We start from the raw sequence: 17,414 nt of genomic DNA, 5'->3' as shown, positions 1-17,414 counted from the left end.
AACAAATGACAGAATTGGTCCTATTGAATATGAACAGAGTCAATTGACCAAAAGAATTTCAAAATCAATACAGCAAATAAACAGATACGTAAAGAAGGAAAATGAGCAAATACGAAGGAAAGAAAAGGAAATACCTCATAATACCAGAACTATACGGAACCAGTCTTCGAAACTCTGATTCGGACACTTTGAGATCAAAAAAACCTTAGTCGAAGTGTTCTCAACTGAAAACACTTCAATTAAGGTCGATTAGACCCCCAACCTTTTATTTTATTTGGGCAGATTTCATGATTTGGAATTTTAGTGTTCTTGAGGGTCTGATTTGGGGCTCGATCATTTCTGGTCAGATTCGAACCAAACCAAGTTTGGTTTGGTTACGAGTGAGGTCAGGAGAGTGACTGGTGTGATTTTGGGGTACATTGGGGTAGTTTTAGGTTTTGCTCGAATCTTCAAATGAAGATTCGAGCAGTTCCAGGAAGATTCGACCTAAGCTACTACCGGATTCATGACGAGGATGGTCAGGAGAAGCTATGGTGTTGATTTGGAAGCCATCGAAAAAGGTTGGATTTTTAGGCCAAACTTTGATCGAAGATTCGAGACGTTGGGGCTTGATTCGAGGGATATAGTTTACAGATTTGGAACGGGGAGGTCGAGGGGATTCTATGGTGTAAAGATGGAGTCGTTTGGACCACCGGAATCGCTGTGAGGCGATTTCGGGTAGGTGGTTGATGGTGGTTGCAGGCGGGGTTCATCTGGTCTCTGAATATTCGAGACGAAGGGGAAATGGGGGGTATGTCCTAGGGGGCATGGGGTGATGGGTTAAGCTTATATACGGGGGAGGGAATTGATCATGGGTCATTCGATCTGTTGAGATCAATGGCCCAGATCAATGGCCCAGATCAATTCACTTAAAAGGAACGATGTCGTTTGATTTTGGTTGGGGGTATGGGCTGGCCCGGGGGGTAAAGTGGATTGGGTCATGGGGGAAACTTGGGACCGTTGGATTAATGAAGATGAACGGTTTGGATTAATATGTCTGAAACGGCGCCGTATTAATCATGCAGGGGCTGAACTGCATTTTGATAATCGTCAATTAAAAGGAGACATTTTCCCAATTTTTGTTATAGCTATTGCAGCCGCTGAAGCAACCATTGGACTGGCTATTGTTTCATCAATTTACCGTAACAGAAAATCAACTCGTATCAACCAATCAAATTTGTTGAATAATTAGTATTAATCATCTAGATTCTAATATTGATAAATCGATTTTAATTAGCATGTTTGCTACGTAAGGTGTGATCTTGTTTGCAAAACATAAGAAATCAAAGTATTTTGGCCCTCTCTCATATCTCATAAACCAATCCAGAAGGGGGTTGATTAGAAAATTATGATAACTCATTGATTCATCTGGTATATAAATATATGATTATATGATTCGTTTCTAAGTTTACTAGATCGAAAATTTCTAACATTCAAAAACGTATAGACCCAATGTCACATTCAGTAAAGATTTATGATACGTGTATAGGATGTACTCAATGTGTCCGAGCCTGCCCCACCGATGTATTAGAAATGATACCTTGGGACGGTTGTAAGGCTAAACAAATTGCTTCTGCTCCACGAACAGAGGACTGTGTTGGTTGTAAGAGATGTGAATCCGCCTTTTGCCTTATATTTTCAACCCTTTTCATTTTCTTCTTTTAATTAATAATTTAACAAAATTCTAAAAATAAAAATGTAAAACCAAAATTAAACTACAAAATGTTAACTCTTATCAACAATTATCACACAAGTAAAAATATTTAAAAATAAAATCACATGATGGCACACTTTAAAGGCATATTTTTCTTCTTTTAAAACCAAATTATGGTTTAATTAATTCCTAATTGCACAATAAAATCCTAAATATGCATGCAACATATATTTTTCTATTTTTATTTTAATTAATTAAAAATAAGATAAACATTCACAGACAAAAACACAAATAATTATCCAAAAATGCCACGTAAATCCTAAAAATTGCACACCAAGAGAATTTTGTTTTATTTTTGATATCTTTTGGAGTAGTTTTCGTGAAGCAAAAATCACGTGCTCACAATCTTTTTAATTATAAAACGGTCGGAACCTAGGCCACCCTCCCATTCTCACCTCCCTCATTCATCGTCTCTAATTTCAGAGACCAGTAACCCTAGCCTCCCTTAAACGCTAAACCTCGCCGGCTGCCGCCTCAGATCGGTCCAAAATTAACACCACAAGACCCTCACAGCATCCCCTCTCCCAATCCCTAATCAATTTCACTCGAACCCTTCCAGAATCCTTCGAATTTTAAATCTAAGTTTGAAACCCTAAAGCCCAAAATCAATTTTCGTTGAGTTCGTTGGCATGCATGACCATAAGCTTCCGATTCTTTCGAGTTTTGAAGTGTGATTCAACGCAAATCGATGCTGCTCATCAAGTGATTAGCATCAGTTTCGTTTGAATCAAGATGTCCAGTGTTATTCCGGGGTCACTTGGTAAGTTTTCTTCTTCTTTTTTGGTCTGCTTCACCTCTTGTTCCTTTTTTTGTTCTTTCTTCCTTTAGTTAGTCTGTATTTTGACTGAAATTCGACCAAATTGTTGAATCTAGGTCTTCCCTTTTATATTGATTTTTGTTCTTAGTTTTTCCATTCGCTTTTCTTTTCACATTTTTAAGCCTGTTCTCTGATTTTTGTTAGATTTTGTCCTTTTTGTTTTAGTCAGTTTAATTAGTTCATTTCGATTTAATAGCCTAGTTCATTCTATGTTTGTTTATGTTATTAATCAGTCATGTAGTTAATTTTAGTTTTCGAACCATTTAAGTGTTTGTTTTCTTCTGCTTTTGGTAAAATCACTGAATTTGGCTTGGATCAGTTTGATTGTTTGGGTCGTGAGGCCATTCTTGACCTTACTTCAAAGGCCTGTTAAGTTTTGGATCAAGTTTGACCCATATCCGTTTGGTTCCTGAAGTAATTAACAGGGGTTTAAGGGTTAGTTCAAGGATTTTCGGTTGGGGAATCTATTATAACTGATTTAGGAAGCTTCCTAGAAGGAGGGTTAAAGACTGTTCTGAAAACCTGAATTTGGACTTAGGTATTAAATAGCAAAAATAAAAATTGGAAAAGGATTTAAGGGCAATAAACTGACTCATTTTCTGCTGCCCTAAAAGCTCCTTATAAAAGGACTATTTCTTCACACATAAGGGAGAATTTTTTTAGAGATTCGGCTGAGTCTTCAAAACACTGAAATCTATTGTCATTTCTGGTAAATATTGGTCCACTTTTCTTGTTGGTTCTATTATCTGAAAGTTACAAAGGATTTATGGGGTTGTTTTCGAGTCAAAAACTGATTTTCAAGTCTGTTTTGTTGCAGGTTTACTGAATCAAATTTGCTGCTGTTGTTTCTCCTTAAACTTTAGCTCATTTTCTCATTGTGTGTTGCTGTAACCAGGTATGCTCTAGCTTTTGTTAGCATATGAGGTGCAAGTATGAAGCCCTGTAATTCGAGTTGAAGAAATTGACAAATGTTAATTCTCTGTTGCTTGATCAGCTATCTGAATTGGTTGTATTTGTTTTGTGTTCCTTTTAGTCTAGCTTTCTTATGTGTATTTTATTCATGTCATCAGTATTGCATGTTTGTCTTAAGGTTTGGATCTGGATTTTGTTTGAATGCAGTTGATTCAAGAGTGTTTTTAGACTTAGTATAATGTGTATTAATTGAGGACTATGACTCTTAGTTTAATTAGCTGAGACTGGCTGTTTTTTTTGGATGTGCTTTTCATAGCCATAGTTTAAATGCTTATTAGTTTAGACCATTCATGTTGTGGTTTAGCAAACTTGATTTATGCTTGTTTCCCATTAATCATTTTTTAGACTTGCTCCTGTATAGCTTGAAACATAGTCCCATGATTTCAGAATTTGTCACTTAGTTCTGCGTTTGCTCATGTATGAGCATTTTTGAATTTTAAAAGGACTTTCGAATGGAATTTGAGCTTGATTTTAGACGTGAAAATTCTCAGATTTAGATTAACTCCTCACATTTGGTTTTCTTTTAGAAGGTTTCGAGTCAGTATGGTTTTGTTTAAATATTTTAGTCTGAATCAAAATTTAGCATGAGTTGTGATCCTTGAGTTTTTGATGTTAAATGATAAACAATTTGTGTAAAGGCTTGTTATCACAAATAGGAATTATATTTTCACCGTAGAATATATGCTGGCCTTCAAATGTGTTTTACATGTATTTAAGGTAGTCAATATTTGTTCAGATTCAAAGATTTCATGAAAAATGTAGTGTTGCCTCAAATATTAGTGCTAAAGCACTAAACTGGGTTATCAGCATCGGTCTAGTTGTGCCAAGCTTCCCTTTCTGCATGTTAGATTCTCGATTTGGGCTGCATCGTGAGCCCAATTATGCTCTCGTGTTTGTCAAGTAATAGGCAATTGGCTATTGGGCCTCAGGCCAGGCCCATGCCTTGAAATAAAATAGAGTGATTTCATTTAGTGCTAGTCTTTTCTAATTAATGAATTAGGTTTGAACTTTAGACTAAAGTAATTACAATTTCTTCAAGTCTTTCTTAATTAGTTAAGACTCTTAATTTAGTCCGAGGTATGCCATCCACAAGTTAATCATTCATGTCCATCGTATTAATCTTATGACTTAGATATAAAATGACAAATGCTCGTAGTTGCCCTAGGCCCGTTTAATATATTATCGTGATCGTGGACACGTTCGCGTGACATGATTATGATTTAAAAAGAAAACCAGATTATGCGTTCGCGCAACTTTGGCAAAACTTTTCTTAATAATAATAAAGTGTTACTAGTCGTGGACACATTAGCGTGACATGATTTTTGACGCACCAAACAAATGAGTATACATACGTATGACTCGTTTTAGGATAATTTCTTGATTAAAAGTGGTAAAATGAAAAAGCACATAGGTTCTAAAATAAGCCAAGTATGATCAAAGCGACCGTGCTAAAACCACGAAACTCGGGAATGCCTAACACCTTCTCCCGGGTTAACAGAATTCCTTAACCGAATTTCTGTGTTCGCAGACATAAACAGATTCAAATCTTTCCTCGATTCGGAATTCAAACCGGTGACTTGGGACACTTTAAATTATCTTAAGTGGCGACTCTGAATCTAATAAATAATAACGTTTCGATTGTCACTTAAATTGGAAAAACTCTCTTATACTCCTTCCGGGTGTAGTAAAAAGGATGTGTGACACACACACATACACACACACACACACACATTTATATATATATATATATATATATATATATATATATATATATATATATATATATTATAGATATAGATATAGTTATAAATAATATATGTAAGCTATATAATTTACAAGATATTGCCTTAAATAAAAAAAATTAAAAAAATAGGCCAGGCCCACATCGGCCCAAGACCGGCCCACTTAGTCCGGGACCATTAGTTCGTGGTCTCGGTCCTGGTTCGGTTAACTCCAAAAGCGCACAAAGTTTGGGGTCGTTTAAGCCCGACCCACAAAGCCTGGGCCCATATAGGACCAGCCCACGAGGCCCGTTTAGGCCCGGGCACGACCCGTTTTCTAGCCTTAATCCAACTAAAGCTATGTCCTTTAACTAGGTTATTGTACCATCACTTACTCTTGCTAGTTATAGTCCTTAGCCTATCTAACTAGTCATCCTATAGTCCATGTATACATAACTTGATTTAACTTGGGTCCTCTTGGCAACCTGTCTAACTCAGCCCTTTACCACAACCTTGGTGCAAGTGGCATGTCTTTAGTCACATCGAACATCTATTGGCTTCTATTGCGGGGCTACTGCTTACTAATTTTACTGCAATCAAGGTATATATAACAACCACATAATAATTTAGCAGCTTGGCTCTAAACGCGTGAATACTAAGAGGAGAGTGAACAAAATAAGAAACTGACTCTCTAACCTGTCTAAATAGCCCTCCACATGTAATTGTGATGCACTACACAACTATAAACAAGACTTTACTAAGTTATTGCTCCTTGACTAAACTCCTAGGACTCATGAAACTCAGGATCTCATACCAAGTTTGCGGGTAATGATCGACACCCAACAAGGCTGGTGTCCCAAGGAGCGAATCTTTAAACTAGTTGTCCTGACTATGCATAAAGCATATATTGGGGTTCTAAATGAAGCAAACGAACCCTATCATGTGTCATTAAGTTAAGACGGAGAGAATTTTATTAATGAAGATAGAAGTGGGGCATAGCCCTTTAAAGGATTAATAACGAGAAAGAAATAAGCCGTCACCGAATAAATGTAGGGCTTTACTGAACCTGTAAGACACAAAGATAAATGGAGTCGGCATATACAATGCAATGAATCTCATAGGCCCTCTTCTAAAAAAGTGGATCATTCTTTTCTTTAAATGAAGTTAGTAACAAAATTCGTACTTTAGCAAATTTAAAATTTTCATATATAACAGTAAAACTAAAGTCATAACCATATGAAAAAGCATTAAAAATGCTTTCAATATTCATTATTTTTTTCACCGGGCTTAAACAAAATATTTCTTTATATTGGGGAGGTTCCCATTGGATGCGTATATTCCATCATGTTTACATCAAGACTAGGTATTCTAGCAAGACCTAAACTAACACTAGTGTATGGCATATCGTAAGTTGCTACTAATATGGTTCGACTCACACATCCAAAGTAGACTCATGTCAATTGTCGATGATTGGACGCAATAGTTGAGTATTGAAATTCTAGCATCGAGTCTTTAAGATTTGATTTGAGGTCAATGGAGACCTAACCTTAAGTATTTCCTTTAAAAGCATGCCTTACAACTGTTCAAAAAATTGCATGAGAGAAAGCCCTGGATGACTTGTATCAAAAGTTAGGGACATGAGAAAGAGATGTTTAAAATAGTATGACTGAGAGAAAAGAGGAGTAAAGATTTAAACCCGGTAAATTGTATTAAAGACTATTCTCGACAAGTGTTGATCAGAGATAATGAGATCAAAAAGAGATAGAGAGTTGTTCAACTCGAACCACAAGAATAACAATTAGGATTTTCATACATCTGTACACGATGAATTTAAGCTATACTATGGAATTACGCTCGTAGAGGTAGATGACTCCATGAAAATATAAAGATTACGAAAGTCTGTAGTCCAGATGGTATTCCTATAGAGGTTTGGGAGTGTCTTTAGATAAGTCGGAGTAGAATAGTTTACCAAGCTATTTAATGCTACATTAAGAAGTGGTATGATGCCCGACGAGTGGAGAAAAAGTACCCTAATCTCACTTTTATAAAAACAAAAGAGATATTCAAAGTTGTGCAAACTATTGTGGCATTTAACTTGTGAGTCAATACTATGAAATTTGGGAAAAGAGTGATGGTGTGTATACTTAGAGACACTACAAGAATGACTAACATTAGTTTGGATTATGTTCGGTAACGCTTGCTAAGAAAATTGATAGAAATTTGTTACAAGAAAAAGAAAGATTTACGGATGATGTTCATTGATATGGAGAAAACTTATAATAGAGTACCAAAGAGAGTCCATTGGTTTGTGTTAGAGAAAAATTAAATTCATGTTAAATATTTAAATTTCACAAAAGGATATATATGAAGGAGCCTTTACTAGCGTTAAAATAGCAGTAGGAGCTTAAAAGAGTTTTCCATAATCGTAGGTTCAGACCGGAACCAACATTATGCATGTATATGTTTAACCTAATTATGGTCGAGCTAACCAACATACACAAGAGGATGTACCACAACGTGTGCTATTTGTTAATAATATTGTGCTAATTGATGAAACCAGCGAGGGTGTCAGCCAAAAGCGTGAAATATAGGAAGCACTCTAGAGAATAAGGATTTTAAGATAAGTAGAAGTAAGATTGAATATACACACTGCAAGTTTAGTTAGCATAAGAAAGTGAAGTTGAGGTCAGGTGAGATGGGATGGTGGTGCCTAATGCAAACAATTCAAATATCGAAGTTTGTTGTTCAAGGAGGATTGAATGATATATGAGGATGATATACATAACATCAAAATTAGCTGGTTGAAATGGATAAGTGGTTTCGGGGTGTTACGTGATAGGATGATACTTACCAAAGTTAAAGGTATTTTGGTAGGTTCTATTGAACATTTATACGTCCAACAATGATATAGAAATAGATCACTACCAGGGCCTTTCAGCCTCCCCTGCTTCCTACCCCCAAAACTATTAAAATCACTCATCTAAGAAAAAGCTGAACAAAATGAAATAAAGAAAATAAATTAAAGTGGCATTTGACACATGAAGGAGCGTGTAAAATGTAGCCCTCCACAAGTTTGATTTTTTTTATTTTCAAGGAGGTATTAGTTCCATTCTGAACCATAATAGGGGTAAGGGAGAATTGAGTTTTTGAGATAAGCCTTAGGGGCGACTTATGTATTTTTTCAGAAGATTTATATAAGTGATACCAATTAGTTGAAAATATATTGTAGTCATGTTAATCTATTCACTTTAGGTTCTTTGCTTTCTATGAGTCTCTTATTCCTCTTTGAGATTCTACGACTTTATTTGAGCATGATATGTTCTACAGGCTTGTTAACATATATTTGAATTGTAAGCCCTATTCGAGATTCCTTCTAGTACTTTTTATATTTATTTTTGTTTTGTAATATTAGCCTGAGATAATAAATAAAAAATATGGTCAGTGATGACTGATATAGTCGACTCCAACTTATTTGGGGTTGAGGCTTAGTTATTGTTAATGCTAGTTCCTTGATTGGGAAACTAAGGTTAAAGAAACTAGTAGTATCCATGAAATTATCCATGATTCCAATGAATAAATGATATGAACCAATTGAAAAGTGAGAAATTATTGATTGATTTGAGTTACCCATGGCATGGGTAAAACACTATTTGATTATATGAGGATCAAAGATGAATCAAAGAAGGTTGAGTATTGGGAATTTGTTATGGGTGAGTCTATATAGGGATATAACAAATACTCTTTCTAAAAAAAATTGACACTAGATTAATACAATGTACTATAGACTGATTGAAGGAAATGTTCTCGATTGCTCGTGAACGATATGCCTAAGCTACACACGCTTGTATTGTGAGTGAAAAAAATCTTGATAGAAAGCTAAAGCTTGCACTTGTCAAAGATGGTATAAATTATTATTGATCCTACGAGGATTGGGGTTTCTAATTAATTAATTAATGTTTCCTGAACACAACTTTAGAAATTAGATAACTTTATGAACGATCCTATAACTAAAGTGAATTGAAAAATGCCAAAGTTTTGGAGGCAGAATTAATGGTTGGAGATTCTAATAAGCAAAAAAAAAAAAGCTTGGATATGAATTTCGCCTTTGACTAACATATGATCTTTATTTCTTTTTAATCTATTCACTTTCTAAGTTATTTGGTGTTTCTTTAAATTATGCCAATAACCTTCTTCACTAGGTGTACCTTTAACGATTAACAAATAGTGATTAAAGCACCTTAAGTGTTGAATATGATTGACTAACCTATCTTAGGCCCCACGAATAAATATAAACCCTCTTAGTTACCTAGATATGATCGCAAGTAGGTTCAAGACTAGCCTTTACTCACGTTTAGGATTAAAAAAACAAATTATGATCATTCAAGCATAGGTGAGAATGTGCCGAGGGTCTATCGAAAACAACCTCTCTACCCTTTCAGGGGTAGGGATAAGGCTACGTACATCTTACCCTCCCCAGACCTCACTTGTGGGAAACTACTGGGTTTGTTATTGTTGTTGTTGTTGTTATTCTATCTTAAAATTATGTATATTTTTTGCTTAAATTAATTAGAAATAACACTAGATAGCTACTTTAAAGGGCTGTTATTTAGGAATTAGCTCGTGCGTCCTGAATTTTAGGTTTTTAGTTTCCTGGAAAAAGATCATGAATTTTCCTAAAATTAAAATTTTTAATTTAAAATTTTAGGATAAAATAAGTACGGGCTAATCTTTAAGTAGCATTCCTTAGAATAGTGTGCACTTGTCCCATAAGTTAATGCAATTATTGTTTAATACTACAACAACAACAACAACAACAACAACAACAACAACGACCCAGTGAAATCCTACTAGTGGGGTCTAGGGAGGGTAGTGTGTACGTAGACCTTACCCCTACCCCGAAGGAGTAGAGAGGCTGTTTTCGAAAGACCCTCGGCTCAAAAAGACATTAATTATTGTTTAATACTGCTGATAGAAAACTACATTAATTACGTGACAAATATTTTAACCTATGTGGCCAGCCAAATGCTGATATTATTTATACGAATTTATGTTAGGATTAAATACTACTACAATATAAGGGTGTCAAAAGGGCCGGGTTGACCCGTTTTTGGCCCGGCCCAAATCGGTTGAAACACGGACCGGCCCAGACGGTACTTAGGTGGCCGGGTGGAATGGGTTAGGGGAGTAGTCCGTTCACCTTAATACATCTGGTTAATTGGACCGGTCAAATCCGGTCAACCAAAATTCCTGTAGAACCGGTTAATCGGCCCGACCCAGACCGGTTTAACATCTAGATTTCTATTTTATTTTATTTTAAAAAATGTCATATGACCGTTGCCCAACGGGCTGATTGCAAGAATAGTCCCTTTTTGGGTAATATTTTTTAAAAAATAACACTTTTAGTAATTACTAATTTAGCCATTTGAAAAATTATAAATACCCCCCCCCTCATGTTTTTCATTTCTTCACTCACCTCACATTTCTGAAACTCAAATTCTCAATTAAAGTTAAATCATGCCCCGTACTTCTAGAGTGCGCTCATATGTTTGGGAACACTTTGAGATGGTAGAAGAAAATGAAGAAATTCACAAAGTAAAATGCAAGAACTGCGGTCTAGTCTTAAATCTTCGTCTAAAGTGGGTGGGCACATGCTGTTTAAGGAGGTATATGAAGAGTTGTCTTGAGCATCCTCCAGAAATTCGTATTTAAGTTGATTTGAGACAATTTGTGTTATTTTATTTGAGACAATTTGTGTTATTTGAGACGTATTTATGCTTAATTGTTTTGTTTGTTAGATTAATTTGAAGTATTATTATGCAATGAAAATTTAATTTTACTCTTTTTTCGTTAATTTAGTTGTCGTTAAATGTAAACTTTAATTTGTAAGTTTGAAATAAAAAAAGAACTTGTAAATTATAAGTGCAATTTTTTTTCCATCTTCATTATATTCTATTATCTTAAATTCTTAATGAAATATTCAAAATTTCAAATATAAAATTTTTAAAGTCTTTGCATCCTTTATTCAAACACTCTTTTTATAAGTTTATTTTTTTGTTTTATATTTTACTTTATATTAATATAAATTACGATTTCAAAAAAAAAAAACTAACCCGGCCACTTGGACCCGTAACCCTTACGGTTCATTTTTTACCCGGATGAACTCGGACCCGTTAAGCCCGGTATAGACTAACCCGTAACCGGCTCGGATTGAAAATCGGCCGATTTTTTTTTTCAACCCGGTCCGGCCAGGCCCACCCGTTTAACACCCTTACTGCAATATCATCAACCAAGGCAAACAACCTCTAAGAATATACATGTGATTTCTAGCAAGGTAATAATGCTTCTTTTCTTTTCTTTTCTTTTCTTTCTCTTTGTTTGGGATGAATTAAACGAAGAGGTGGACATTTGTGAGCACGTTGAAACTTTGGGGGCTTAGCCGACACTTTACAGTACCTCCTTTTCAGTTTCAACTTGCTCCTTTCCACACAACAGCGAACAGAACAGCAAATAGCATCTTCAGCCCTCTCCCTCTCAATTCCCAGATTCGTCTCTAGAGATTTGGATTCCTCAATTGAAGCTAAACACTTCAAAGTAATCTTAAAAACTATTGCACTCACAACTATTAGACTTCTTCTCCATTCAATTTTGTTATTTCAGAGTATTTCGATCTGATTATTTAGTTTATTCGATATCATTAAGAAGTTGAAATTTGTTTAAATCCTTAGTTACATCTGATCTTTTTGGTGGTGTTTTGTTAATAGTTTAGGATTTGATTTGATATCTGAATTTGTTAGTTCAAGATTGTTTTGTGATTCTAGTCTTTGACTGCTTCTTACTTTATTCTGATCTTCTGCGATTGCAGAAACCTTGTTCTCTCAGATGGCTAACCGACCTCCTATCAAAACTAGCAACTCAGCCCTTATTGCCATGATTGCTGATGAGGTGAACTTTTCAACATAATTTTTTTGGGTGTTGTTATGTATGATTAGAATCGATAGACTGTGCTCTATTTCACTTGTGTCAGTAATGGGGTTTTAATCTTGGTTTTATTTGTTTTCACTATACTTATAGAGTACTTGCACGTTCTGTCCTGGAATAATTATGTGTGTGTGCATTGCCCGCTTTAACTATCTAGACATACTGATGCTGATGGAAATAAGTTGTTAATGTAGGACACAATTACAGGATTTTTACTGGCTGGAGTTGGCAATGTTGATTTGAGGAGGAAAACAAATTACCTTATTGTGGATTCAAGTAAGTTTCAACTTTGGAATTACCAATTCGCTAATAGCTTTGAGAATCGTTCTTTTACTTATGGGCTGTAGCTTCTACTCTCCATCAAACTGACATACATATTGATACTATTAACTTGATTGAATGCAAATATGCTCTTGTTAGTAAAGAAAAAATTAGTTTTGTACTAGACACTAGCCATTGCAGCTGTCATTATTCAAATGCAAAAAATGTTTGATATCTTTCAACATTGTGTTCGTAGCTGCACTTTCTGCAAGACGTATACACTTATAAATGATTGCAGACATATTTAGGTCAAAACTATCGCTTTCTTTGTCAAATAAGATTTATATTACATATATTTAATCTATAAGAAGATAAGCTAAGACAATATCATGTAGAAAATAAAGTTTACATGCAAATTTAGAGAACATTACATAACTAAGCCTAATACCGTTGTTAAAGCATGTAAATTAAACATAGCTCATATTTCCAAATGTTTCTATCACTCCCCATATGATCATTATTTCCACCAAGCAACACCATTGAAATATGTTGCACGGTGTATTTGCAGTTAACGGTCATTGTGTCATTGCCTATTTAGTGAGGATGTTTACAATATCTAAACGTACCAAATTGCCATGGTCAAGAATAATATTTGTTTCAATATTTTTTATTACCTTTAATGATGTTTGGTAAAGACAGAAGCTGATGATCTTTCATGCCATATTGATAACTTTATTCCTCATAATTTTTATTGTCCATGTTAATCTTTCTTCCTCTTCTTTGCACTATTTTGCCCCACTTAGGGGTGACAAATGGCTTAATGCTCAGCATAGTGCTTAATGTTGCCATCACGATCACATCCATGACTACGACCACGACTATGTCCATAAGATCAACTAGTTGTCGCGTTCATTTCAGGGAATGGACTAAACCAACAGGATATTTCTTGATTGTTCCCCTAATAGCTGGTTATTTTGCTCAACCTCTAAGAGACATGAAATCAATTCTGAGTACTCCTTAAAACTTTTTTCACGATATTGTTATTTTGGAGTAAATTTGAGGCATGAATAGTTGAGAATATTTTCTCTTAACATATCCTCATCAGTGATCTTTTCTCCATGTAATTTCACTTAGAACTAATTCTATGGTGGAAAAAGATATAGCTCAGTCAAGTAAAATTACGTGGAAAAAAGATCAATGATGAGGATATGTTAGAGGAAACATTCCCTATTTTTCATGCTTCAAATTTGCTCTTGCGGCAAGAATACCATAAAAAAAAGGTTTTAAGAAGTACTCAGAATTGATTTCATCTCTCTTAGTGCTGATCAATATAACGAGCAATTAATGAAAGATAATGAAGCATGCTCCGTTGGTTCCCATCTATCTCCAGAAGTGAATGAGACAACAAATAATAGACCTTATGGATATAGCCACGACCATAATTGTGGTTGTGATCATGGTGACTTTAACAAGCACTACACTTATCATCAGGTCATATCTTGATCTAACTGCAGAAGGGGCATAACAACGTAGAGAATAGGAGAAAGATAACAGTCAACAAAGTAAAAAGAATATAATGAATACTATCGATTTGGCATGAAGGGTCATTAGGTACATACTTGTCATATGCTAAAGCATCTTGTTGGTTTTTACCGAGCATCATTAAAAGATAAAGAAAAAATATTTAAGCAAATCTTGCTGTTGACCGTGGCAATTTGGATGCAACACTTTTAGTTGTCGCAAGCTTCCTCTCTAAAGGAGGAATTGACCTTGGGAGGAAATAATATACATATGGTTAGTGAAGAAAACATTTGGAAATAAATGACTATGTTTATGTTACATGCTTTAGTTATGCTTTTACATTTAGCATGTAATGTTCCCTTGAATAATAGCTCTCAAAGTACTATTTTGCATTAACATTTTATTTTCAGCATTGATGATCTCATATTGGTGTATCTTGATGTCTGTGTCTAGGTGGTACTCCCGGTATAAAGGATTTGTCATTATGATTATGGCTTAAGGAGCCCAAATGTGATTTCAATAAATAACTTTCAACTGTATAAGTGTATATGTCATTATATTTTTTGACATGTACAGATATATGTCATACATCTTTTATTTGGTTAACTCTCTTGCTCAACTCAGAATAGAGTCAATCATTTGTGTTTAGACCATATAACCAAACAGATTGACCTTTTTTATCGGTAATGGGCTCAAATAATATTTCTAATTTACTGAGTGAGGGATGGAATAAATATAATGGAAGCTGGCGTCTCCTTTGAGTGGTAGATTTTTTTCATCTTTCTCTCAATTTTCCAATATTTGGATAGAAAGTAATATAGATTTCCTATCTCATGTTTAGAAACAACGGTGAAGCAGATTGAAGATGCGTTTAAGGAATTCACCACAAGAGAGGACGTCGCAATCGTGTTAATCAGCCAATATGTAAGTTTTATACTCTGGTTTCATTTGATGTTTGGTTTATCGTTTTTACATGTCTATTATGTAGTCAAGAAAATTATCAGCAGTTGCTGGTTGTGCATTACATGGAGCTCTGCTCAAGTGCCACAATAAGAATTGCGTGTTTCAATTGTTAGTTATGTCATATTGTGTTTATGTCAAATTAGGTTGGAATGTAGATGGCTAATTGGATCGATCGAAATCTTTCATTTTCTGAACTTTTGAACTACCTAATTGCTGTCCAACTTTGATTGCTCTCAAGCTAATATCAGAAACCTGCTAGAGTAAAAGCAATATAATCTATATTTCCTGTTGGAAGTTAAGCTTACCGTGGCTATAGCCAGTGGCGGAACCTGTAATTTTAACAAGGGGGATTCAAAAAATTCGAACCTAGGATCTAAAGCAATTTTTGAACTACCTTTGCCACCATAATGAAAACCTTCCTTATGTTCAAGGAGATTCAAAAATTTGGATATATATGAAATAATTGTTTTTTGCTCTACTTACGCAGTACGGTTTTCCAACAAAGTGGATTCAATTGAAACCCCTTCATTGGCTGTGGTTCCGCCACTTGCTACAACATCAATCAGCTTGCATTTCCTCTTCCAAAATTAAACCTCATTGGACTTGTAAAAGCAAAAATAGATAATTGACCATAACCACATAAGCCTGCTTCTCGAATTTCTATCACCTCCATCAGATGATACTGTGCTTGGTTGGGGAAAAGGCAGGAGGAGGGGACATCAAGAGGGTAGTGCTAAGTTCATTTTCCTTGTTTGGTTATGAAATACAACTGAAGAGGTGTCCTTGTAAAAAAAAAAAGGGGAAGAAAGAAAGGAAAATACAAGTGAAGAGGTGTAGACCTCCATCTCAGTTTTTAAGCCAGTCTAAAATTCATCAAAATGAGAAAGTAACTGTTCATGCAGTCCTTCCAAACAGCGTTAAGAAATGTTAAGTACTTTTCAAACCACTCAGTCACTCCTCTTAACTTGTATCAGACACTGTGAAACAGAGGTTTGAAACTGCCGAGTTAGCCTGTCAATGTCTGCGTGTATTGAACTAGTTGTTTGTTGACATGGGACAAAGGGGATGTGCAATGTAGATACTCCTTTGATAGGCTTAATATATAAAGGGAAAGGACAATAGTTTGCTAAGAGTAAGAAAAAGCTATCAATTTCCCTCTCTCCCCGTCGAATCAGTAGCAGAGCCTTGTTCAGTAAACTACCCGAGTTTAGCGCTTCCTGTTTCTTACTTGTCCTTGGAAGTATTATCGTTTCTTACTTCCTGTATTTAGATACACCAGAGATTGTGAGGTTCTGTCAAATTGCTTATTTTACCTTTGTTGAGTTTCTGTTCAGTTTACTAAATAAACCCCACTAACATTGTGTAATATGGTGGAGTTTCGCTATCACCCATAAGAACTAAAAATTATTAGGCTGCAGTTTTATGTCCATGGGCAACTATCCACTGTTCTTTTAACTGAAGACTCACTGAAAACAAGGGTCCAAGCTAATTGGCATTTCATATAACTTATTCCTCCTGGTTTATTTTTTTCAGATTGCCAACATGATACGATTTTTGGTTGATAGTTATAATAAACCAATTCCAGCCATTTTGGAGATTCCTTCAAAGGACCACCCATACGATCCTGCCCATGATTCTGTTCTGTCACGAGTGAAGTATCTCTTCTCTACTGAATCAGTGGCCTCTGGAAGGCGTTAATGATGGAATAATGTTTCTATATGCCCCAAACACTCGAAATAACTTGATATTGTACCATGTCACCATCTTATCAAGCCGTATTCATCTTGCAATCTTTGTTTGTTTTTAGATATTTAAGCGGATTGTGTTCTTGATTGTTGATACAAGTTGTACAAGTTAAACTGACTGTGAGTGAATAACTTGTAATAAAGTCAGTTGCTGGCGGCTTCTGTTCTTTGGGAAGTTGAAATGCTATATGAATATTATTTTTGAAGAAGAAACAACTAGAATAATTGAGCATTGCATCAAAGTTATGCTCTTTGTACTTCACTGTGCTTATGGAAAATTTATTTTATCGTCATCTGTCTAAGAATCAGTGGGCAAAGTTGCTTAGCATCTCTACCGGTGGAAAGCAACATGTATCTGAGTAAGCAGTTGAAGTGCACGCGCGCAAACTAATAGCCATCAAATCATTTACATATCTAAGGAGACAGGCTTCATCAAAATGACCATATACGTTTCAAGGAGACTTAAGAAGAGCTTCTGCACTTAAGTTTATACATAAGAAAACTATTTACTCTAAGAAGAAATTAAAGGGCGTTTTAATAGGTTAAATTGAAAGACATGCACTACTAACGGATGTTTAACAATATTCCTTGAAAAGTAGCATAAACAGCAGTACAAAGAGTAGGACATAAGATCCGCAGGGCACTGATAGACTTCGTCTACTACAAACCAACTAAGATCTTTG

At 35.2% G+C, this 17,414-nt stretch overlaps 1 protein-coding gene across 1 annotated transcript; it reads left to right on the top strand.

The window, feature by feature from the left end:
• The first annotated feature begins 11,596 nt into the window (after positions 1-11,596).
• Positions 11,597-16,993, top strand: LOC104234331 (V-type proton ATPase subunit F). The gene is made up of 5 exons (XM_009787887.2): positions 11,597-11,854; positions 12,126-12,205; positions 12,436-12,517; positions 14,865-14,947; positions 16,520-16,993. The coding sequence occupies exons 2-5, from the start codon at positions 12,143-12,145 to the stop codon at positions 16,682-16,684; spliced, it is 393 nt and encodes a 130-aa protein (XP_009786189.1). The 5' UTR covers positions 11,597-11,854; positions 12,126-12,142; the 3' UTR covers positions 16,685-16,993.
• The last annotated feature ends 421 nt before the right edge of the window (positions 16,994-17,414 follow it).

Source organism: Nicotiana sylvestris, chromosome 2 (assembly GCF_000393655.2).
Source record: "Nicotiana sylvestris chromosome 2, ASM39365v2, whole genome shotgun sequence".
In the NCBI taxonomy this organism is placed as follows: Eukaryota; Viridiplantae; Streptophyta; class Magnoliopsida; order Solanales; family Solanaceae; genus Nicotiana; species Nicotiana sylvestris.
This window is presented reverse-complemented; position numbering and strand designations above follow the sequence as displayed.